Source organism: Rhineura floridana, chromosome 9 (genome assembly GCF_030035675.1).
Source record: "Rhineura floridana isolate rRhiFlo1 chromosome 9, rRhiFlo1.hap2, whole genome shotgun sequence".
NCBI classification, from domain to species: Eukaryota; Metazoa; Chordata; class Lepidosauria; order Squamata; family Rhineuridae; genus Rhineura; species Rhineura floridana.
Window position 1 is genome coordinate 88,095,105 of NC_084488.1, and position 24,579 is coordinate 88,119,683.

At 41.3% G+C, this 24,579-nt stretch overlaps 1 protein-coding gene across 7 annotated transcripts in view; it reads left to right on the forward strand.

Moving 5' to 3' along the window:
* Positions 1 to 3,355: 3,355 nt before the first annotated feature.
* CAMK2D (calcium/calmodulin dependent protein kinase II delta) overlaps positions 3,356 to 24,579 on the forward strand; it is a 208,945-nt gene continuing 187,721 nt past the window's right edge. For 3 of the 7 annotated variants that reach the window (XM_061585323.1, XM_061585325.1, XM_061585330.1), the window contains exons 1-2: positions 3,359 to 4,147; positions 5,584 to 5,678. In XM_061585323.1, the coding sequence (XP_061441307.1) occupies positions 4,080 to 4,147; positions 5,584 to 5,678 (163 nt within the window). In that variant the 5' untranslated portion in view covers positions 3,359 to 4,079. Of the gene's footprint in view, positions 4,148 to 5,583; positions 5,679 to 24,579 lie in introns of all 7 variants that reach the window. The other 4 variants (XM_061585327.1, XM_061585328.1, XM_061585324.1 and 1 more) reach the window with 4 other exon arrangements.

Sequence of the window (24,579 nt, forward strand, 5' to 3'; positions counted from 1 at the left end):
CCTGAAAAACAAATTCAGGCATCCCCCGCAATGGGTGTTTCTTTTCCTGTTCTTTTTCTTTCTAGAATGTTCAATTAAAAGAAAATAGCAGAAAACGCCAATTCTGACTCCCATTTCTTTCTGGCTAAAGGGAAACAAAAGGACTTAATATAAACAGCATATGAAAATGTTATGCATATCTGTGGAAAGGCCACAGTTCAGTGTTAGAGCATTTGCATTGTATGCAGAAGATCTCTGGTTCAATCCCTGGCATCTCTAGCATGGTCAGCTAGTATAGAATCTATGAACAATACTGAGCTTGATGGACCAATGGTCTGCCTTCATATAAGGCAGTTTAGTATGTGCCTATGACCACTTTCATTTATTTATTTTGGAATATTTACATCCCGCCTATAAACTGAAGTTCTTGAGGCAGCTTACAGAATATTTAAAACACAATAAATGTATATACATTTATCCTCTAGTTCTCTGTCTCAACAGGTTGCCTCTCTGCAGCTGAATCTCCTGGCCTGAAACTGATTGTTGAAGCAGGTGGATGTTAAGCCCCTGACAGATCAGGATTTCCTCAATGGGTGGCTGCTGCTGCTGTCTTTCACAACCACTGGGTCTGGTGGCAGATGCAGGAGGTGCTGGAGCAGTAAAGATGTTAGAAACCTTTTGTGATTATGCATTTCCTCTTTGTTGGTGATGTGTAAAAGTCCACCAAAAATAGAGAATGCCATTAAACTCAGTGGGACCTACTTCCTGCAGTAAAAGCACAGATCAGGCTGTAGTCTGACACATGCTTCTTTCACAGTAAATCTCATTGATTTTGAAAACGCATGCCTAGAATCAGACTGTAATAATAACAAATTACTGTTTGACTCATCTACATCCAGACTTTGAACCAGGGGTGACTAAGCAGTAGCCTGCAGGCTGTACATGCCCCTCCCAAAACTATTTTCAGTGGCCTGTGACACTTGGCATCTTTTTTGTGCTTTCTTTAATTGTGTGGTTCTACCTTCCACAGATCATGCTCAAGTGCCTCAATGCTATTTTCAGGTATTTTGAAGAGTTTTCCTTTAAGTCAACCCCCTTCCTCACAATTTTTGAGTGGTAAATTTCTACATCCACAGTGCTTCCTGAGCTCTTATGAACATTCCATGCGTAGCCTTGTCTTTGGCTGTTTCTGCTACCTGTGATGCTTAGGCTGTCAAAGGTGGAAAGCATGAGCAGTCAGTCCCAAGAACTGCCAAAAGCATCACAGTAGGGGCAGGATGAAGCATCGCAGCTTGAATCTGTCAGCATACAGCTGCACTTTAACCCACCAATAAATTCAGCAGTGAGCTCTGGATAAGAAAAAAGGGGGGAGGGGAGTTCTCCATGATGGGACAATTCAGTAATTAATTCAGAGGGCAATGAAATAACTTGGGGGGGGGAGGAAGAGGGCAGATAGAAATCATTTCCAAATGAATCAGACTGAGAGAATAAATGGTGAGGAAGCAAAAATGGATGGAAAAAGGAGACAGGGAGTTCTCCTTCATGGCATACATGGATTCAGGTGGAGGGCAAGGAATTAATATTTTGGGGAAAAGAGTAAACATCAATGGATTTACTTTTAAAGCAGCCAGTTACATTTTGGGATGGGAGAGGGAGCATTAATTCCAATGTTAATAGTTTCTTAAGTAAGGTGGAGGCTACAACTAGAGTGTACAGCTGAGTGCAAAAGAGAAAAAGGTAAGACTTTTCTGCTTTGGACACACCCACTTTAATGCTTCAGACATGCCCATTTTGACATGTACCCTCCCCTGAAACAGATTAGCCAAACTTGTTCTAAAACAGGGGTGAGGAAACTTTTTCAGCCCATGGTCCACATTCCCTTTTGGGCAACCTAACTGGTGGGGCCAGAGGCGCAAGTGGATGGAGCAATGAATGTAAATACTACCTCTGTGTAGTAGGTTCTACACACACTCACACCCCGTGTCCTCCATCCAGACAAGCAAAAGGCATTGTCAAGAGTTCAAGGGCACATTCTAGGCAGGTAAAAACACGGGGGGGGGTGAATCAGCAGCAGTGAGGAGCATGACCTGAAGAGAGTTCCAAGGGCGAGATAGAGAGGCCTCAAGGGCCACATTTGACCCCAGGGCCTGAGGTTCTCCACCCATGCTTTAAAGTAAAAAACACACAAACCATTTAGTCCCATGTGCAGTGCCTCAAGCCCCACTTGGTCCAGCTGAACTTGCTCTTACTGATTTCAGTGGGGCTTACAAGCATACAGAAGATTGCAGCCATTCAGTGCAACCCTATGCATATTTATTCAGAAGCCACCATGTGTTCAGTGAGGCTCACTCTTAGTAAGCGTGCATAAGCAAGCAGCCTTCCCTGTTCTACGATTCTAAGCATGCATGCAGAGAAGAAACCTTCTGTGCAGTAGAAGTTACTCCAAGGAAGCGTGTATAGAATTGCATCCTTAGATTCTTAGAGCGCTATTCCTCCCGCCCCCATATTTCCATAAAGGAAAATAAAGCACAATACATCCTTTTTTTGGGGGGGGATATCGATCCATAAAGGTAAACCTGTCTACTTAAATAAAGGTAGAACTTTTCTAATCAGGACTGGGAAGAGGACAGCTGCGGTGCCGGCGGAGGCAGCAGCAGAGCAGAGCCTGACATGTCAAATCTTCTATAAGCTGTCTCCTAACCCCTCTACTACTACTTCTGTATAAAACAGGTTGAGTTATCTCGCGAGAATCTGGAAACTGCGTTCTGTTCACTCTCTATTCTCCTCTCTCCCGTTTCCTGCCGGAGACTGGCTGGGTGGAAAGCACGGGTAGCTTGTCGATTATGACGCCACTGAATGGAACGCTATGAAGGGCGGATGGAATCACCCAGGGGCGGGGCAGCTTCCCTCCCACGGCCTCAGCCTGGGAGCAGAACTAGTGGGGGGGAAGAGCGGCCCCAAGAGCCTCCTCCCATAGGAAGGTTCGGCTAAAAGCCGGAGTTTCAGAAAGGGGGGAAACTGCACCGAGTGTTTTTTAGGCGAGTGCAAATGTAGGTGACCCCAGGAAATCGCAACATCCTTCCCTTTGCATCCCCGTAAGGAGAAAAAAAGCCTTTGAGCTCGCTTGCTCTCTTTTTGCGTGCGCAGCTACTTTGCTTCATTCAGTCGATCATTTCGGAATCGTATTTGCGTGTTCACGCATCTACACGCCCTGGGAACAAAGAGTCGGAAAGGGACGCGCGAGTCTTTTTTTTTTTTTTTTAATAAAAACCTTCCGCTCTCCTCTCTAACCACCTCCTGCGGGTTAAAGCAATAGGAAAGGCAGGCAGGAGGGAGGGAGGGAGGGAGGGAGGGAGAGGTCAGGCCGCGTCCACTTGCCCAACTGTCGCTAGAGGGAGGTGTGGTACAGAGCGACGAGAGTAGGCAGCCTGCGGGGGAGCCGCCGAGGCGACGGCGGCCGGAGAAAGAGCGAGCAGGAAGGAGAAGCCGCAGCTGCAGCCGCTTCTCCAGCTCGCGGTTTCCCTGCGTGGTTGGATCTAGCGCAGACCCCTTCCGAGGCACTTCCATCAACGCAGCTGCCGTGGGAGGGTTGACTTGTATGAAGGGCAGGGAGGGCACACGAGGCTGCCTGGTAAGAGACGAGTCAGCCGTCCTGCCTCCTGGTTTTTTTCTCCTTGTTCCCTCCACCTCCTCAAATATATTTGATTATTAAATCTGTCGAGGCTGCTGCCGCCGCCCCCACCCCTTCTACTTGCTCTGTTTCTCCCGTCTGCTGGTTTCGTGGTATCCCTTTTGAATGGCACCTTTTCTATAGGCAGCTCACTCGGGCTTTTGAAAAGGAGAGAAGGTGGACAAGAAGGAAGGTCGAAGCAGCAGCAGCACCGCGCCTCGGCGTTCCCACCAGCTCCAAATCCTCATAAACAAACAAGGCAGCCGGGAAGTCAGAAGAAGCTGCTGCCAAGAAGGAGCCTGACGGAGAGACTCGCCCGGAGGAGGAGGTGCGCGTTTGCCCTCCCATCTCTCGCCCTGTCCGCCCCCCTGCTGAACCTACCTTTCCTCCTTCCCTTCCTCGGAGGCGCCAGCAGGAGCAAGCCGTGCTGATGATGGCTTCAACCACAACCTGCACCAGGTTCACCGACGAATATCAGCTCTTCGAGGAGCTGGGCAAGTAAGTCCGGGAAAGCCAAGGGACAGTTTGTTTAAGGGCGATGGCTTGGCTTGGGATGGAAACGGGGTGTGGGGGGGAGAGAAGTGGGAGAACAAGGGGGCTGAGAAGAGAGAAACGGTTTGGAGAGCTGGGAGGAAAACTGCGCGGGAGGGGGAGATTTGGTCGGAGGGGGAAAGGTGTGTTAGGGCTGATCTCTGTCCCAGGTCAGACCTTGGCGAAGGGTCAGGGCGTTAGATTCAGTGTAAGGAGAGAGAGAGAGAAATAGATAGGTATATTTGAAGGAGACACAGCTGCCTTCCTTTCTCTCGCCCTTCCTTTGCATACAAAGTCCGCTTTATGCCTCAGGCGGTTGGGTGCCGCGTTTATTGCTGCAGGAAGTTCAGTACTGTCAGTAGAGTGTATATAACGTATATGAAGGATGTGTGACTGGGCTTCCCTGCCCCCCTTCCTGCGTTGTTTATCAGGGATTGTGTCGTTCTAGCCATCAGTCATGTTAGAACAAAATATTGGCACAATATTCTGCACCATTCTCGCCTCCGTTTGGGGTGGGGGCTCCCAGATGACTAAATTTGCCCCTGAGCAGCGTGGGTGGCTTAAATATTGTCCAACAAAACAATGACAACCCTGTCTGTGTGTGGGTTTAAGACACTCAGTCTACACTCAAGTGTTAGGAAACATAAAGAATCGTGCCTATTATTATTATAAGCATGGAATTCTTAGAATTCAATCGAGTAGGTCTGGCTCTTTGCTTTCCCTTTTTATATGCATCTCTCTCCTTTCCACCCATTTTTTAAAAAATGTGTGAATTCAATACAGTGTAATTTTGTTATATAAATGACTAGAAAATGCTTGACCGGACATCAGGAGTAGTATTAATATGGTGAACATGTCATAAAGAACAGTCTAATTCCAGTGCGCTCTCTCTGCAAGGGAATTGCAAATGAATGCTCTTGCTCACAACTGCATCTATTCAGATTTATTGCATCCTAGCCACTCTAGTGAGACTTGAGAGTTTATGCTTAAATAAACACAAAGTGCCATATTTACAGGACAGGAGGAGGGACTTCTTTTTTAAATAAATAAACCAGCACCTTTTTTTTAAAACATTCCATCACAGGAATATATTAAGGCAGCACCCTATGCCTTTGAGTCAAAACCCTGTGGAAATGTACACAATTTTTGTATGTCAACACCGCCACTTATAATGAGATGTACATTTATTCAATCTGTTAATGATATGGCTTATGCTCACATCTTAAATACAATTTACTGTTACAGTCCATCAAATTAAGGCTGATTGCCATGCTGTGCTCATTTTCATGCCTTCACATATTGACGCTGCTCAAATTGGTTAATGCTCTCTAAATTACTAGACTGTTTCTTAAGTAGTGCAGCCCTAGTCGAAATTGATGTTTCTCTCATTTATTGGCTTACAGAGGGGCTTTTTCTGTGGTGAGAAGATGTATGAAAATCACTACAGGACAAGAATATGCTGCCAAAATTATCAACACTAAGAAGCTATCAGCAAGGGGTGGGTATTCTCATGCTAATATAAAATACTTTGTTTTTATGCAGATTTAAGTGAATTGTGATATAAAACAATATTGATTGCATGGAGTGAAAAAGGGTTTCTTTTTTATAATGTGTTTTCCTGTGTTTTGGAAGATCATATTTAATTTTGCATATTCCTATGACGCTGCTTAGAGGCTACCTGAGTGCTAGTTAGATGAACTATTTAGACTTGAAATTTCTAAATGAGCTCTGTTACGTTTTGAGGAAATAACTGTAGAAAAGGAGATCAAATTTTAATTGAATTGCACACTCCTGTTTTATTTACACATGAACATAATTCACTATGGCATATTTAACCTGGAGGGGAACAGCACCCTTGAGAAAAAAATGACTTGCTTCTCATATCTCTACATTTTTGGTTGAAAGTAGATCTAACTTTATTAGATGATCTGTAAGCCAAGTGGCTATGTTTAAATGAAGTATCTTTATCTTCTGTAGTGTGTTGTTTTTTTCCTCTGTATGCCTTCTAGATTTGCCTACTTATGCCATAGCGGTTTTACATGAGTTCCATTGTTTTGGATCCAGAGCTTTCTCCAAAATGCTGTCAGCATAATCCATGTCTCCCAAGCAAGTCCTGCTGAAAACAGTCTGTTTCCCATATATTTTAGTGACACTTGTGGAGGATATTTTCTTGGTGGATTATATCCTATATGTATATATTTGACTATTTTGACTAATGGAAGCAGGCATATGGTGGTGTATTCTTGGTAAATCCACACTGAAGTGCTTGCATGAGGATGCTGAGGATTATGGATTATTTTTTGTTAACAGCTGTACTTTCCATATTAATTTCTGGTCATTTTATGAGCATGGAAATGAATCAAACTGTTTGTTCAGTGTGCAAACCTTTCACTTATGCACTGGTTTTGATTTTTTAAAAATATATGGGGAAGCTATGGAATGAACATCTGTCTGCTTTTCTTAATAAGCTAATTTTATGTGTGTTTTACTGTATGTACCTTGACTTTTTAATGCAACTATAACAGTTCTGGAGAATAGTGTTCTTAGGCTGCCATCTACAACCTGTCTGGCAGTCTTGAGCCCAAAGCATGTTTACTCAGGCTTAGGTCCTAGCTAGGGAGTTAAATGGGATCCTTTTGCATGTTTACCCAGAAGTAAGTTCCATTGTGTTGAATAGGGTGCATTTCTAAGCAAGTAGCACAAGTCTTAATTAAGTCAGAGTGAGTTTCAGGGCTTTAGTATTACATTCTTAGCTTTTTTGTAATGTTTAGTTATATTTAGCAATGGCATTTTTGTATTATATAAAATCGATCAGGTTCAGTGCATTTTAACTTAAGCAACTCAGATATGAGTATTAATCCCCAGGTATATGAGCATTAACACAAACATTGTTAAAATTGCAATAGGACTTACTGGCTCAAACTATTTCTATAGCACTAATGTGCAATTATTAATTAGATACATAAACCTGCTTGTGCCATATTTTTAGTAACAATTATACTGAAGAAACAATAAGGAATTTCCAGTACATTTTGGAAATTGCTTGAACACCTGGAATAGATAATGCTTGCTTTGTTGGCTGTAGGGAATAGAATTCCCAATAGTTAAATATCTGAGTTACACTGAATTGCCTGAAAAAGAGTTCTGTGCAACATAAAAGCATGATTATTTCACATTATAAATTGATTGAATAAAAGACAGTCACCCTTATTCAGTAATTTGTATATTCACAAATATTGTTTCTAAGTTGTGAATCAGAACTGTTAATTCATTGTTGCTTTTATTCTAACGAGCATTTATTTCTCTTTGTGGTATTAAACTAGGTGTTTTCTGTAACCAATTGTGTGTGCGTGTGTGTGCGTGTTTGTGTGTATTGCATCTGGGATATCAGTTGTACAAGTTCTTAGAAATTCCATTTTGTGGATCTGTTGTGGAAATGAATACTATTTTCTTTTCTGGATTTAAGCCCAAATAGTGGTATAGTAGTTAAGGTGTTGGACTATGACCTGGGAGACCAGGATTCAAATCCCCACACAGCCATGAAGCTCACTGGGTGACCTTGGGCCAGTCACTGCCTCTCAGCCTCAGAGGGAGGCAATGGTAAACTCCCTCTGAATACTGTTTACCATGAAAACCCTATTCATAGGGTCACCATAAGTCGGGATTGACTTGAAGGCAGTACATTTACATTTAGTGTAAGAGTAGGCATATAGTTTGTCTTCGGCTCATGTATATATCTTGTTGTGTATGAGAGATGAAAGTCTATATATGGTACAAATCTTGATACATTTCCAAAATGTGTTAATAGGCATGGAACATTTATTTTCTTTAATGATAATGGGTGGTATCCAACCAAGTCATACCTGTTCAGATTAAAACCCAGAGTGGATTCTACTGTCTACTGATATGGAGCCACCACTGGCTGAGAATGTCCCTTGTAACCCTGTATAACTCTGGAGAAGCCGCTGCCAGGTAGCGTAGACAATGCTGACTAAATGGAGCAGTGGTCAAACTCGCCATAAGACAGCTTCCTTTGTTCCTTATGTACTTCCTAATAATATTTTTGACATGCAACTCTCTCCAAAGGCAGGAAGAGATCAAAGGCATGGAGGTGAGTAGAGAAGAAGGAGAAAAGTGAAGGAGAATAAGATATAATGAAAAAAAAGTAAATTTCAGGTTTTATGTAGTGGAGAGCATGATATGTCCATTTGTTTTGCAGAAGTTACAATATTTTTGGGGTGCTGCGAAGCACTATATTGAAGAACTATTTATGTTAACCTCTAGCACACTCCTTCAAAAAGATTTGGCACAAATAGTATGCATTAATAATTTTAAAAACCCATCATTTTTTTTAACATTGACTGTCTGTGGATCTCTGTTGTAGATCCATCTCAGAATATAAGCTGGTTCGGGTCCAGTCACTCTGCAGATGGGGGTTCCATATCCCCCTCTCTGAACTCCTTGAAAGAAGGGCAAGAAAATAAATAAATAACCCATGACAAATTATAACCATGTTACCCAATTATTTCCACTTCTGATTGTGATGAACTTGAATCTAAGAGCCAGTTTACATAACATAAACATCACGTATTTAGTTGAGATGTGATCTTGCAGAAAAATGTGGGGATTGCCTCAATTTAAAAGCATATTATTTGAAAATATAGGACCGTCTGTGGTGTATGATCATCAACTGATGAACATATATGTGTGAACCAGCCCTTAAACATTGTGAATTTTAGCAGTGTGCAGCAGCTGTGTATTCAGGCTTGTGCTCTTGGCAATGTTTAGCCTTAAAGACTGCCATTCCTTCTGTATATTTCTTGTATATCTATGTGTATTTATCTGGAAAACATAGGCTTTCTCTTTGAGCATAGCTGAAGTCAAACAGTAGCTTGTTTATCATGCTAGGAATGCTTTCTGAGATTCTAAAAATGCTTTCTCTTTCATATCCAAGGCACTTTAAGCAGGAAAAGGGAATAGAACCTGTAATTTATTTTTTGGCATCCTGAGGGCATACTTTCTGTGACTCTGTATGGCTAGAGGCGATTTTAGAAATCATACGGCTAAATCAGTGTTCTGGATCCATTTGTACATTGATATTCTTACTTGGCAATTTCAGACAAGTGAGTGATCTCAGTAACATGTATAATTTTTTAATAGGTTTACTCTCAAGCACTTGGGTTCCTCATCTCAGCGGGAAGTGTTGCTCATGTGTGTCTGTTGATCTGTAGTAACTTCAGTATCTCATTTTCTTTGCACCAATTTTTTGTTGACTAACAAAATACTTTGATGTTCCAAGAAGAACAGTTTAACGCTGTTTAATTCATAATTTAGTGGCAACATCTAGAAGAGGTTCTTTTATAAAATAAGTCTCTTGAATCAAATAAGAAGGCATATGTATAAGATAAGAGCTTGTAGCAGAATATTTCTATGGGGCATATTTGGTAAACATGTATTTGAAGTTGAATTCAAAAAACTGCTGAGAAGAGAGGGCAACTAGAATTTGCTCTCCCCACTTGTCCTGTTTAACCCCTTTTCTTCTTGTGCCACTGCTGCTCCTCCCACCCTGCCCCTGAGCCACTGTGCATCTTCACCTTCTTTGTTCTTGTACTTCTCTTGGAGAAGGAAGTACATAGCTTTTGAAGTACCCTGGCTGGGGATCCCTTCTTCCACCACAATGGAACAGATAAGGAAGGGGACAGAGGAGGAAAAGAGTTTAGCCCCCCCTCCATTGTTTATGTGGTGGTGGGAATCTGAGCATGCTCATCTGGCCTATGGTTCCAAATTGGTTATAGCAGCTTGATGAGGGCCTCATTTTTCTCTTAAGCCCAAGGTGGTCCAGCATGCACAGTTGTTTGTGGAGCAGGGAGTGACTGAGCCCCCAAAAGGATCGATGTTGAATGTTAGGCTCAGAGACCCAACAGGATGTGTTTACTTGCACACCATTTACTGAACATCTGCCATCTTCTTCAGGCCGCAGAACAATAGAAGAGCCTTGCTGGATCAGAACAAAGGCCCAGCTGATTCACTTTCCTGCTTCCCACAAGCCTTTTGGAATATACAACAAGGGCATGAAGATAATAGTACTCGCGTCTGGTATTCAGTGGCATACTGCTTCTGAACATGGAGGTGCCAGGTTGCCATCATAGGTCAAATAACATTCACTTGCTATCATCCCTGAATTGATTTAGTCCTACCCTTTTCTTGCCTGAGGAAAATTAGAAGCTTCCCTTCAGCCACAAGAATTTGCTGGTTGGCAAGCTGAAGGTCAACACCAGTATTGGTGGTGGGATTCTTTTGCGTACTAGTTGCTGGGGATCAAGAGTGAGAGAAGGCTGTTGCTCTCGTGTCCTGCTTTGTGGGCTTCCGATAGGCATCTGGCTGTCCACAGTAAGAACAGGATGCTGGACTAGATGGGTCTTTGGTCTGATCCAGCAGGGCTCGTCTTATGCTCTTATGGTGAATACCTGCATGTTGGCCTTTGCTCCTGGGGATATTCCATAGTTCATATGTAGCCGTAGTCTGTGGGGGTTTAAGGGACTGGATTCTGCTACCACCCCTGCTTGTCTTTCTACCTTGTTCTTGGCAGACCTGCTCTACCTTGGCTCAGAACCAAGACCACAGTTCCTGATGGGCCCAGTTGCCAAGGGTGCAGCCAACTATGTTTTACTCAAAGTAGACTCATTAAAATTAATGAACCTAAGTGTTAGTAACGTCCATTAATTTCAATGGGTATACTCTGAGTATGTCTAATATTGGATACAAACCCAAGGTTTTTTGCCACTGTTGCCAGTTGTGCCTCCCAAGCGGCATTTAAGCTGTCCTTTCCTGCTTCTTCCTTGTAGGCTAAGAAAGAGGAGACAGATAAAATGGCCTGAGGATCACACTGAAGTATGTTGGACACCTTTTATATTTACCGTTTGGCCACTTTGTTGTAGACTAGCTTCTGTGCTGGGAATGTTCTTCTACCTCCTGATAGTTCTCATGGAAAGAAAATAAGCTTCTCTTCCATCTGTATAAACAGACGGCACTGAGCAGGGCAAGTTTCTGTTCCAAAGATCATACAGTTTTTAACTGTCAACAAGGTGGGAAGACGAGGGACAACAAATGCTGTTGTACACATACGCTTAGCTTAATTATGGAACATAACTCTTTCTCCAGGCGAGTCGCCAGAGGAAATGTAGTTCACTTGTACCACAGTACCCTCGTGTAGGATAACATGATTCAGAAAAGGATACTCTGGGACTACTAATGGGCATCATTCCAAACAAATAGGTTGTGAGGGAGCAGTCATGATGTTGCCAGGGTTCAAAATTAATTGGTTTGGAATATGAACTATTAAGTTCTCAGTATGAAAATAGGTTTGAGGTGAGCTCCTTGGCACTGAAATAGATGTTGAGCAGGTCATAGATTTAAATCAAGAATATTACGAGGTTATGCACCAATTTTCTGCCTATGCGGCCTGCGTTCTTTAGGCTGGGAAGAGGGCTCAAAAAGGCAGCTGCTGTGTTGGCATATGTTAATTGATTGTTGAAATTGACTAGTTTTTTCAAATGGGTGTGTAATTTACAGAACAAGACCCTGATTCCTAAGTTGAGTCCTGTTGGATCAGACCAAAAGCCTATCAAGTTAAGCATCCGTTTTCCCACAGGGGCTAAACAGGTGCCTATGGGAAGCTTACAAGCAGGCCATGAGGGCAGTAACAACCTTCCACTGTTGTTTCCTAGCAATCAGAATTCAGAGACATAGTGCCTCTGGAGGTAGCATGTAGCCATCATGGCTAGTAGCCAGCCCTGCATCTGACTTGAAGAATCTATTGGCAGGGGATTTCCAGGATAGAAAAACCTTTGTGTCCCCAAAGGACAGGACACACTAAATAATGTGTGCTTTAGGTGGTGTGTTGGAGATGGCTGACAAGGTGTGCTAAATTTATAGTTGAAAATGTTGGACAGAAATAATTCCTTTCTGATATAGTAAATTAGATTGGAATTGTGTTCCTGGCAGCGGGTGGATAAATTGTCCACTGAAAATACATAAGTTGTGTAAAGCCATTTACTCAGCCATCATTAAGTGGTGCAGCTGAAGAATGTGAGGCAGGATCATTGCCATTAAAGGCTTGCTCTTGAAGTACCTTCATTTAGTTTTCTGGAGCCAAGAGCTCCAGATTTCTCAGTTGAACTGTTCTAGGCTTCTTTACTTGATGAATATTCTTACTTGCCTAATGGCAATCAGTGCTCAGCTTCTTTGCTAATTTCAAATTAAAGCAGAAGAACGTATTTAAATAATCAACACTTTCATTAAGCTTTTTGTCAGGTTGGTGCATGGAGTGCAACCTTGTTCTGTTCCTGCAGCAAGCTTACCTTTGTAGACTAGCTTCCTAAAATAAATACATTTGTGTGTTTGGCAGGCAAAATTTAGCAGCTGTCAATGAGACTGAGTTAAAGGCTTCCTTTGATGGCCAGCCACATTCTATGATAAATCTATATTGTTGTAATCATTCATTTGTTACTCTGAAACCTAGGAATTCAAGACAGGACTGTAAAAAATACTTCAGATCCTTTCGACTGAGCATCAAATTTGTAAGAGACCAGTTGACCTGAGACATATGATCATGTCAGGGCTGAAAATAACACATGTTCACAGTATGATGCAAACCATTTTTTTTTAGAAATTTCAGTATATTTATGTGTGTTGGGGTAGGGGACAGAGAGGATAGTGCATTTGTGTGAGCACATGCTAAGGTAAATCAACTTTAAAAAATCATTACATTCCTGGAGAGAAGATATGTGCACCTCAAACATTGATCATACCTGTGTATTTGTGTGTTCACTCATAAATGCTATTGCTGTGAATTGAATTTTTGGGTTTGTGTATAAGGAGAAAAGAGCAACAGTGCCCAACTTTCATCGTATATAACCAAGAAACTGCATGGTTAAATTCTCTAGTTTGTGTTAATTTGAAGGCCAAATTAGAATATCAGTTGTCCTCCATGCATTTAAACCTGAAATATGTACTCCATTCTTTAAAAAAAACAAAAAAAACGCACACACACAAACACAAAAATCGTAACTCTTGAACTCTGGAATCAGGGACAGAAACCCTCTAAGGACTGATTCATGATTCTAAACACTACTTGCATGTTATTTCATTGACTGTGTGGTAGAAAAAATGTGCTGTAATGTTTATGTTTCAGGTATTAAATTTAACATTTTAGAAGCAACTCTGCTATTACAAAGAACAGTGAGCTATACGTTTGTATGGAACTGGAGTCTCCCACACCCTTGGCGCCCATCAAAACCCCCTGGCCCCTCCCAATCTTAAAAAATGTTTTTAAAATGGCAGCCCCCCCCCCGCTTCTTATGGAGGTTAACTGCTTCTTGGTGAGGTGCTTCCTTGTTTTGTTATTTTGGTCTGCTTTATTTGATCAGCAGTTTATTTTCTGTGAAATGGGTATTTTGTGGTAATGTAATGTAATGTTTTATTTCTAGGCCGCCTTTCAGCCAAATAGGCCCCCAAGGTGGCTTACACACACAAAAAATACAAATACAAAATACAAATAAAAACAATACAATTTACAAAAAAAAAAAATCAAACTAACGAAGTCCTAACATCTCTAAAAAAAAAGGAACAGCAAACCAAAGCATTCATCTTCCTGGTAAAGTGCAGTCCCCAGAAAAATGTCACTAAGAGCAGGGGTGGGGGGCAAGGCAGGTGGAAATGCTTGCCCCTTGATGGTCCCAGCAGTCTCATCCCTGCAGCAGCACATCTCAGCCTGCAGCTCCTCCTGATAAGGCCCAGGCAGAGGGGTGGGGCAAGACAGGTGGAAATGCTTGCCCCTTGATGGTCCATGAATTTCTTAGCTTTCCAAATCTGGTGTCAGACCCAAGGATGTTAGGGACCCCTGTTCTTCAGAAGTCAATGAACACCCCAAATTGATGATTGCTCTGGGGTGAAAGACTTTGAAACAAGCAATAAACAAAACATCCAGTGCCTGAAGAGCTGTGTTCCTTTGTGTGTGATAACGATATGTGGAAGAACTGGATGGCAGTGTGTCTGTTCCATCATATTTTTGGAGCTTGGAACATTTATATCCAGAGACAGGGATGTTCTGAAATGAGGTCAGTTTCAAAACAGTTGTGAACTCCTTGGAAAGGAACAAAATGCTTGAAATCTCTGAACATGTGTGTAACGCGAGCAAGTGTGGGGGCGGGACTTCTTGAAGCACAAGAGTTACAGTAACAGTAGAGGAGGTGCCTAGGTATACCATAAGGAAGTGAGGACCCATACATGAGCCTGTTCTGCTGCAGCCATTATTTTTAGCTTTTGCTGTTGCAAGCATTTCCTGTTACTGCTCCGTTAATTGGGTTTTGAGTGTTGAAAGCAAGATCTCTTTCACTCTTCATCTGACAGGGTCCGCAACAGTTTTCCAGGAAGCATTAGAGATAATTGTAGGCAAATCAAGAGCAACATATGGCATAAATTGGTCGCTTTGCAAGGGAAATAAAGTGCGGTTTGGAAACATAGGTTCATATCCTAATGGTGTCCCTGATTGTCAAGGACATTTGGGAGATAAATCTATTATGTCTTAGCATCACTGTTTAGTTTGTGCAAGAAAAGAATGGCCAACCCTGGCTGTCTGTGCTGTCACATGGGCAGCTAAACCATGCCTCTTGTCCTTTTCTGAGGCTAGGCCAAGATGATTGTAAATCCAAGCCTTGGCCTTGATTCAGTGTCAGGCTTAAGTCTTGCGTGAGGATTTTCTCACCATGTTTCTGTCCCGTCTTCCCATTTTCTCTTTCCCTCTCCCCCCCCCCCCCCCCCAGCAGCCCATCAGGCTGAATTGTCTAAATACAGCCATGGATTATTATGTTCCTGTATTTTTCTACTCTTGAAGAACAGTGTGTTTCTGAAAAATGGAAAGACCCAGAAACAACTAAATACAGCCATGGATTGTGAGGATGCAACGAGCTGTGTGGTCTTGAGAATCTACATAGATGTTATCAGATGGTTGGCAACTAACAGGAAGTTAGTCTTTTTGCATATAAGGTCCAGATGCCAATTCTAAGGTATGCAGAGAGGGACAACAAACACACACTTGTATGCAATATGCAAATAACTGAGCATATTATCTCAAGGAAAAAAGAAATTGAGATGTTTAAAAACTAGCTTCCCATTTGTTTTTGTTTTTAGATTTATGGCGGTTCAAGACTTAACAAACCAGCTTCCCAGTTCTTGTTGTTGTTTTGTGATGGGCTAAAGCTTAGGAGGAAAATGAAACCCACAGACTCTTCCTGTAACCTAAGAGCACCTGCTTTGTTCACAGCCTGCTGATTTTGGCAGATGGCTAAAAAACCACAAATGTTTTCATATTTATGTGTGCAAATATAGCAAAATGAATGCCAGTATTTGCCCCACTTCTTCCTTTGTGCGTGGTTGTGTGATTAGGTGAAAGACTCCTGTAGCTGCATTTCTGCCTCATTGCCCTCCATGTGTGGCACACTTTGCAAAGATAATTTGAGGGCTTAAAGGATTATACAGAAGAGCAACCTTGCTCTTGCCCTCTTCCTTGGCCCATTGTGAAATGCAGGATTCAAGTATTTGAAGCAACCTCTTCTTTAACTGTTAGTTAATCATGTCTTGAAGTTGAATGAAACATCTGCTTGGAGTCAAAGGGCCTCATAAATCTAATCTGTCAGTTTATGCTTGGCATTTTAGTAGAACCATCCGTGTGTGTATATATTTATAACTCTCTTCCTCTTCATGTAATCCCAGTGTTACTGAAAATCTTTTGTACACCAGAGGCCTTATGTACATAATAGCAGCTGTAGTGCAGTTTGTTTTTTGTGTAAGATAATTAAATGGCTGGATTTCTCTCACCCCCCTTTACCATTGTTGCTCTGCGCTTGAGCTCAGTCAGTTTTAAAAAAGAATTTGTAGCTCAAGACATTTCATATCTGCAAATGTTTTCAGTTGTAGAGCATTTGTTTCTGTTCTTGACTGAATTCAGCATTCATAAAAACGATACTGACCGAAGGCTATCTTGCAAATAAGAATGAGTCTCCATTTTAAAACTTAAGTAATACTCCTTAAAACTTACTTGAACAATTATTATAATAGGTATGTTGTATCTGTTTTAACATCCTGCTGGAGTTCTCGGTTGTGAATAAGGGAGATAGGTAGTGTACAGCCATTGTCTATTTAGAGCAGGGGTGGGGAACCTCAACCCTCATAGCCAAATGTGGCCCTGCAGACTTTTCTATATAGCTACTAGGACTCTCCCTACACCAGCCGTTCCCATTCTTTGGGGCCCCAGATGTACTACAGTTCCCATAATTCCTGACCATTGGCCATACTGGCTGGGGCTGATGGGAGTTGTAGTCCAACAACATTTGGAGACCTAGAGGTTAGGAAAGGCTGTGCGTAGACCACACTCCCTCCCAGCTTTTCTCCGTTCCTCCCTCAAGTTCGTTTGCATGTCTGTAATATGTTCTTGGACTGTGATAATCTGTCTTGTGTGTATGGATGGAGACACAAGGTGTATCCTTTGCCATGCCCACTTATGTCTCTTGTCCCAACCACCACAGGCATGAATGGCACTCAGGCTGAAAAAGGTTCACTCTTTCAGGTTTAGAGTAAGACTGTCCTGTTGGTGTGTTTGAGGTACTGGGTGAGACAAAATAGAGAATCAGGAAATGGCCAGGCAAAACATAATTGTCTGTTTATATGTCACAAGTTTGCATGAATGTAGTGGAGTTCTGATCTGGCCATGCTTCATTATCCCATGTATTGGGGATGGAAGGATCTGGCCATTTTGGTTCTCTCTGTTTCACATTTTTCCAATCTTAAATTTGGTTCTCTACATTTCTGCAGCAATTTCCAATATTATTTTTAAAAAATCCTCATGAAAATTCTCTAGCACTTCAATGATATTTTTTCCTACTAAACACATTTTTGCATGCAGTTTTGATTAATGTACACGTTTGCAATCAATTTCTCCTAATATAACACATTTTAATATAATTTCCACTAATATATTCCTTTTTATGCACCCTTTCCCTTCATATATGCATTTGTGCAAACATTGCTTAGTTGGAGAACTTCATTGCAAAATTCAGATAAGTGGGAATTCCGAAGGATGGCTGTGTTTCAGTTATTATGTTGTTTCGATTTGATAAATTTGGCTTTAAATGCAATCTGAATTGAATTTTTCACCCATCCCTATCCTGCATATATTTCATTGTTAGTCTATAGATATTCAGTGTTCTCTGTAGAACTGGTTGTGTGCAAAACTCAACACAGAAATTCCATTCTCCAAGCTCCCTTGAGGACTCTGAGTGAAATGGCAAGGTAGTAATGTTAAATCTTAGTACCATAAGAACATTAGAAGAGCCCTGCTGGATCATACCAATGACCTATCTAATCTAGTCCTGGGCTCCTGCTGGGAGGAAGGGCAGGATATAAATCAAATAAATAAATAGTCCAGTATCCTTTTCTCCCTGGCCACATTCACACTGTACATTTATTCCACTTTAAACAGTCATGGTTTTCCCCAAAGAATCCTGGGAAGTGTAGTTTGTGAAGGGTGCTGAGAGTTGCTAGGAGACCCCTGTTCTCCTCACACAGCTACAATTCCCCGAGTAGTTTAACAGTCAGTCCTTTTTCCCAGAGAACTCTGGGAATTGCCGTCCTGTAAGGGGACTATGGCTTTCCTCTCAGTATCCTTCACAAACTACACTTCCCAGAATTCTTTGGGGGAAACCATGACTGTTTAAAATGGAATAATAGTGGAATAAATGTACAATGTGAATGTACCGTGGGCAACCAGATGCCTCTGTGAAGCCGTTGAGCAGAACTGAGTGCAATAGCACTCAGCTAGAAAAACAAGTAATTATCCCCTCTCCTCCGCAATTGTGTGTGCATCTGACAATGTAGACGCTAATCCATGAAAGCTTGCGCTGTATTAAATTTTTTAGCCTTCAAGGTACCACAAGATTCTTTGTTGTTTGGGCCCCAAGGAGTGGCTTATTCACAGGATATCCATTAGCTAATCAGAATTTTGACTGCCTCCAGTTCATCTCCCATTCCTTCAATACATAACAATTGTTGAGCATTTTTGTTCATGGCTTTGTACTCCCTAGTGACTCTTTTTAGATCCAAAGCTGCATAAGTATATGTAATTCTTGTGTATACATATATTGCTCTAGGTTGCACTTAGTACTGTAGGATTCAGTGAGATTACAGGGGAGGTTTGCTGTATGGAACATCAAGAGAAGGTCTGGAGAGGGTGGGGGTCAGACTGAATAAAAGAACCACGTAGCCATCACAGTCAAGAAGTTGGTGACTAGCTTCCAACGGTACAAGTACTGCTATAACAATTTTCCTATGCACACATTTATACACTCAATCTGCCAGTTTCCATTCTATGAAATAATAGCATCCTATTTCCATAGAGCTGTTCTACGAAACATCCATTTGATGATAAATGAGACCAGGTATGGAAGGTACTTTGAATGCTTATTGTTTATAAAGTATCTAAAAATCTACCCATTCTGTATGCATGTTAAAAACATTTCCTGCTTTGCACTGGAATCCAAAGTAATACTTAGTTGAGAACAAGTGTGGTACAGTGGTTAGGGTATCAGACTAAGACCAGAGAGACCTGGGTTCAAATCCCCACTCGGTCATGAAGGTAAAATGACCTTGAGCTAGTCACTATCTCTGTTTAAAAGGGTTGTTGTGAGGATAACACTAAGTGTGTGTGCGCGGGGGCGGGGAGACCAATAGCCTTCCATGGCATATCCTTCAAAAAATCAATCTGGGGTATTTTCAGAAACAGATTGTGGTATAGCATTACAGGAAGGGTTATCTGCTGTTCAAAGAGGAAAAGAAGGTCAGATACACCACTGGGGAGGCACACCCTAGCCTTTAGACATGCCTAAAATAGCTCTTTGGGTCCAGGCCAAGGACTCCATTTAGTGTGAAATATTTGGAGGCGAAGAATATTGCATATATCCAAACACAAAAATGGTATGTTATATTGTAAAATAGAGCCAGTGTGGTATAGTGGTTAAAGTGTTGGACTATGACCTGGGAGACCAGGGTTCAAATCCCCACACAGCCATGAAACTGACCTTGGGCCAGTCACTGCCTCTCAGCAGAGGAAGTCAATGGTAAACTCCCTCTGAATACCACTTACCATGAAAACCATATTCACAGGGTCGCCATAAGTTGGAATTGACTTGAAGACAGTATATTTACGTTGTAATAAATAAATAAATTTGTTCTTGCTTGTCAAACTTTTAACAAGCTATGGAATGTGAACATCAATTCATGCCTTTCGTAACCTAACATCTTTTAGTTAGCATGCTGCTTTTTAGAAGCCTTTGATGTTCCCCCATCCTAAATTAATCATAGATTGTAGCTGCTTATATGAAAGTAATATTCTGCAGTGTGATTGCAGGTGTTGCTGTGCTGATCATGTTGCACATTCATGTAGCTTTAGGAACAGATGGAACTCCTACCTAATATCCATATTTGATGATCTGATGGGATTTGGTAAGCATTTACATTTTTCATTTTAAACTCTGAAGGAGATGTGTTGGTGATTAACCAGGCAAGGAAGGCCTTGGAGTTACTTCTGTCATATATCAAACTTTGTACCAAGTTCTCGACGTTACTTGGGCCTAGGTCATATAAACAGCACATGAGACGGCAAGCCTATCTCTGACGTATACAGATTGCAGGTGGAGACTCATGACTGAGAGTCGTTCACCATGTGGAGAACAAAAAAGATTCTTGTACATTTAAAAAGAGTGTGGCAGACAGAAGCTGGACTAGTTTGTGGTGTATAAAAATATTTTTTTTAATCCAAGAGCATTCAGTCAATGTAACCTTAAGTCTGAAGAGGCTCAATTCAGAGTGCAAATAGACAGGATCTTGTGAGAATTGTGATGGTGAGTTTTAAATAAATAACAGTTGTAGCAGCCCCCAATTTGGAGTGAGACTATGGTTCTGGGAAAGGGGAGTTGTATCCCCTGTTTCTTCCCATGCATCCAAGAATCTGCTCCAGAAGGCCTGCCAACCCTCTGGAGCAGATTTTGAGTGCAGGGCGTGGGGGGGGTGAAAGGGAGAGAAGGGGAAAGTTCTGTTGTGTAAATGGAAGACGGTTGCGTGAGTGGAACAGCAGTACTGGGTACAACCTGTGGTGTGTGGATAATCTTTTTCACATATACTGTTTTCCCCAATGAAATCCCCCCACTCCCAAAGCAGCCATTTACTCCACAAGGGAAAACATGCAGGTATCATATGAGTACCTGAGAATTTTTCCACTAAAGGGCAAATAGCGGCTTCCAGGCAGAGGAGGGGGCATAATCAAGAAAACATCATGGGGTTCAAGGATACCCCCAAAAACACACACACAAGATTACAGTACTGATTTCAAATGGGCTCCACTGTTGTCAGTGCTATTCAATTTTTATATATAAAAAACTTGGGAGATTGGACTCTGAATCTCTCATTGTTGTTTCTTTGTCCCTGTGCACCGGAGCTTGGAAGTAACGAATTACTTGTAATTCATTACTTTTTTGAGGAACGAGTGGGTAATCCCTTTACATTTTGATTGTAATAGAACTAGGAGTAATTTTATTACTTTTGTGGAGTAATTGTAATGTTTCCAGCATTACTTTTGGGCATTACTTGGAGGGAGGAAGCAGGGGAAGTCTTCTGCTCTGCAGATTTGTGGATGAAAATCATGTGCCTCAAACTGGGCTTCTGTGCAGTGTTGCTCTTCCCTCATGCTCTGTGGGTGGGTAGGAGGCGATGAGGGAGGGGGTGGAGAGTGAGATGGGGTGTAGTGAACAATTGTTTAAAAAAATGGATGATGGCAGTGAAGAATGTTGTTTTAGGCTACTTAAATGTGCAGCAGCCAAGGCCAGCAACTTACAGGTGTTTTTTTTAAAAAAAGTAACTGAAATATAATTGTAGCGATTACTTTTGAAAAAAAGTAATTAGTTACTACTTTTTGGGACATGTAATTGTAACTGTAATTTATTACTTTTTAAAAGTAATCTTCCAAGCCCTGCTATGCATAGGATTGCTACCTCACCTATTTATTGTGAAAACCAGGCCCTGTGGAAGAGGGGAAAACTGCCAGTCCATAGGCTGGATGCAGCCTATGGGACCTCACCTGCTGAATGGAGTCAATAGAAGTTTTTTGTTAAGCCTAAATGCAGCTCAGGGGAGGGGGAATATCCAGGAGTGTAATAACCAGAAGGCAAGGGTTAACTCTCCCTGTCCTGTGCACTCCCTGGCTCCAATAGGGTCCTTAGTTTAAACATAGTTGTGGCCGGTTAGGGTTAGCTTGAGAGACATTGTGGATATAGGAAATGTGTGTGCGTATGAGCAGGTGTAGGTGGCCAAACCCACTGTCAGCTCTAGCCACACCCACTCTAGTTTTGGCGTGCCCAGTACAGACTGGCATGTAGCCCCTGGAAGCTTGGCCATATGGGGATGCATCTCTCGGCCTGAAAAAGACTTGCCACCCCTTCCCTAAGGGAAGGTTTCATATGGTACATGTGAAACTACAGTGCAGTTCTTACTGAGTTGGGGATTTTTGGTATTAGCTTATCTCCTGAAGCTTTGATTGGATTCCAATGAAGCAGTTTTATTGTTCCTCATTATTGTTGTAAATCAAAATGTCATCTGCATTTTAAGGAAGGTTTTATATTATCCTTACAGATAATCTTGGCTTGCCTTTCAAAGTGCCATTTCCTTTGCTTTAATAATACTAAATCTAGTTTCAAGACTGTAATATTTCTACCTTTATTGGGAATCTGAAACTCCTTGAAGGCTTGAGTAAATGTTAGTAATGGGGGGGGGGGACAACCTTTCGGTAAATGTGGTTATTGCTGCATATGTTTGTATTGTATTCAGTTCAGGATTTATATCGCTAGCACAAAAGCTGATTTTCAGTTAAGCATTGCAGAACTGCATCTTTTTGTCTCATCATTTGCATGTAGGAAGAAGAAAAATGAGACTTTTAAAGAGCATTATATATTTGTCAACATTTTAGACTAAAAGGCCAGAATTAGTAATACATGGGATCATAACCCCTCTAAAATGCCTTTGCATTAAATAAAAAGTGTAATTATACCCTGCCAGATGTAAGGTTTCAAATCCAGGTTCCTTAAAAAAGAAAAAGATATTGGGGCTGCAATACACGCATGCATGCATAATAAGTAGTCTCTCCCCTCTGTCCTCCACAGAAGGCAGCAAAACTAGGAGGTTATTGAGCCTCCATAGATGAACCGCCATAGATGACAGGTGGATGTGTTTTGGCTCACAAGTTGTGCTTGCCTGGCTTTCACAGGCCAGACTTCAGTGAGGTGATGACAGAGAGGGAGCAGATCTACTTTAGAAAGGTGCTGCTATGTATAATAGCAGTTGAGGAAGCCATGTCCCAAGATTAATGGAGAAAGGGGCTTAACTGATGTATGTAAGTGAAGCGACACCTCTCTGTACTACCTCTGAGGCTTATGAGGGGAAGCAAGACAAAAGAGGTTGTTTCCACCACAGAAATGTAATTTGAGATTTGACATGATAGCTTTCAACAGCCTGCTGCTGCTGTCACCTCTACACAAGGTCGAGTTGAACCTGCTGAGTACAGCCTCATGAAATATAACTAAATGAGAGGAATAACTGTTGCACTTTAGCCCTCACTTTTCAGTTTAGGACAGGGATGAAGGACATCTGGCCCTCCCATTACCCCTGATTATGGACTGAGGGGAGTCCAACAGTATTTGGAGGGCTGCAGGTTCCACAACCCTGAATTATAATATATATATATATATAATATGCATGATAAGAGATGTTAACCTTCATGAAAAAATGGAAATGGACTGCCTTCAAGTCGATTCCGACTTATGGCAACCCTATGGATAGGGTTTTCATGGTAAGCAGTATTCAGTCGAACACCTTAACCACTTGATGCTTTGGTTAAGCCTCTCAAAATCTACTGCACACTGATATGTGTGAATGGATTGCTGTTTGGTTGTGATAGCAGGTAAAAAAGCTGGAATGGGTAGGCCTGTTTTACAGCATTCTGCTAATACTTTAAGGGTGTGAAGTTGAACAGATTACAAACATAAATGCTTTAAGCATATAGAAAATAAAGAGCGGGGGGAAAGTTGGTTATGGAGAAATGTTGGTCATAGAGCAATGTTTATTTATTATTTATTTTATTTATTCCATTTATATATCACTTATATAGTGCCTTGCAAAAGTAATTAGATCCCTGACCAGTGCTCTCACATTACTGAATTACAAATGGTACATTGTAATTTTGTTCTGTATAATATTTTATTTTGTAACACTGAAACTCAAAATCAATTATTGTAAGGTGACATTGATTTTATGTTGGGGAATGTTGGTAAGAAACATAAAAAACTGAAACATGTTGCTTGCATAAGTATTCAGCCCCTGTGCTGTGGAAGCTCCCAGTTTACACAGAGGAAAAAAATTGTCCTATTGAGGACACAGTTACCTTACCATTGGCCTCCACCTGTGAACCATTAAAGTTGCTGTCACATTGTCAGGATAAAAATCCCACTGTTGAAAGATCATGGTGCTTTTGCAAGGCACTGTATTTAAATAAAACACTCAGTGTTGTACAGCATAAGTCAAATATCTTAAAACAGCAGATACAAAAAACTTACAATTGATAAAATACAGTTAACTGAACAAAACATCTTTAGTATCAACATATGCTATAAACATTGAATATAAAATTTTAAAAATCATAACATAGTAGACTAAACAAAATATCCCCTAGCCTTCAAAAACAATAAAAAACAAGTTAATAAGCAAGCATATTTTTAAACATAGTAGATTAAACAAAATCAAACCCATTTTTAATCATGATGTAATAAAGCAAAACAATGAAATCAGCCAGCCCCTTTATAACAAAATTTCATATAACTACAGATGAAAATAGATAACATTTCATTTACTCAAACACACCCTTACAAGATCAATAATCGTGTTCAAACATATCAACATTCTAAACCAACACACTCAAGCCTACTATTTTAATACACCTCAAATCACACTCTACAAGCATTCACATAATTCAACCTCACATCCTAAAAACAGCACACTCGCATATCCATACCATGAGAACCACTCAAATCTACATACATACAGCCAAATAATGCACACATACTGTCTCTGAATAAAACATTCATACCCAACACTCCCCCTTGTCTCTCATTCAAAGGGGCAGAAACTATCCCTACCAAGCTCTCACACTGGGGGTATAGAAACCACTTTTTCTAACATTGTAGGCAATGACACTTCCCTCATCTCTCAACTGAGGAACAAAAGCTATTTACATATCAGATTTC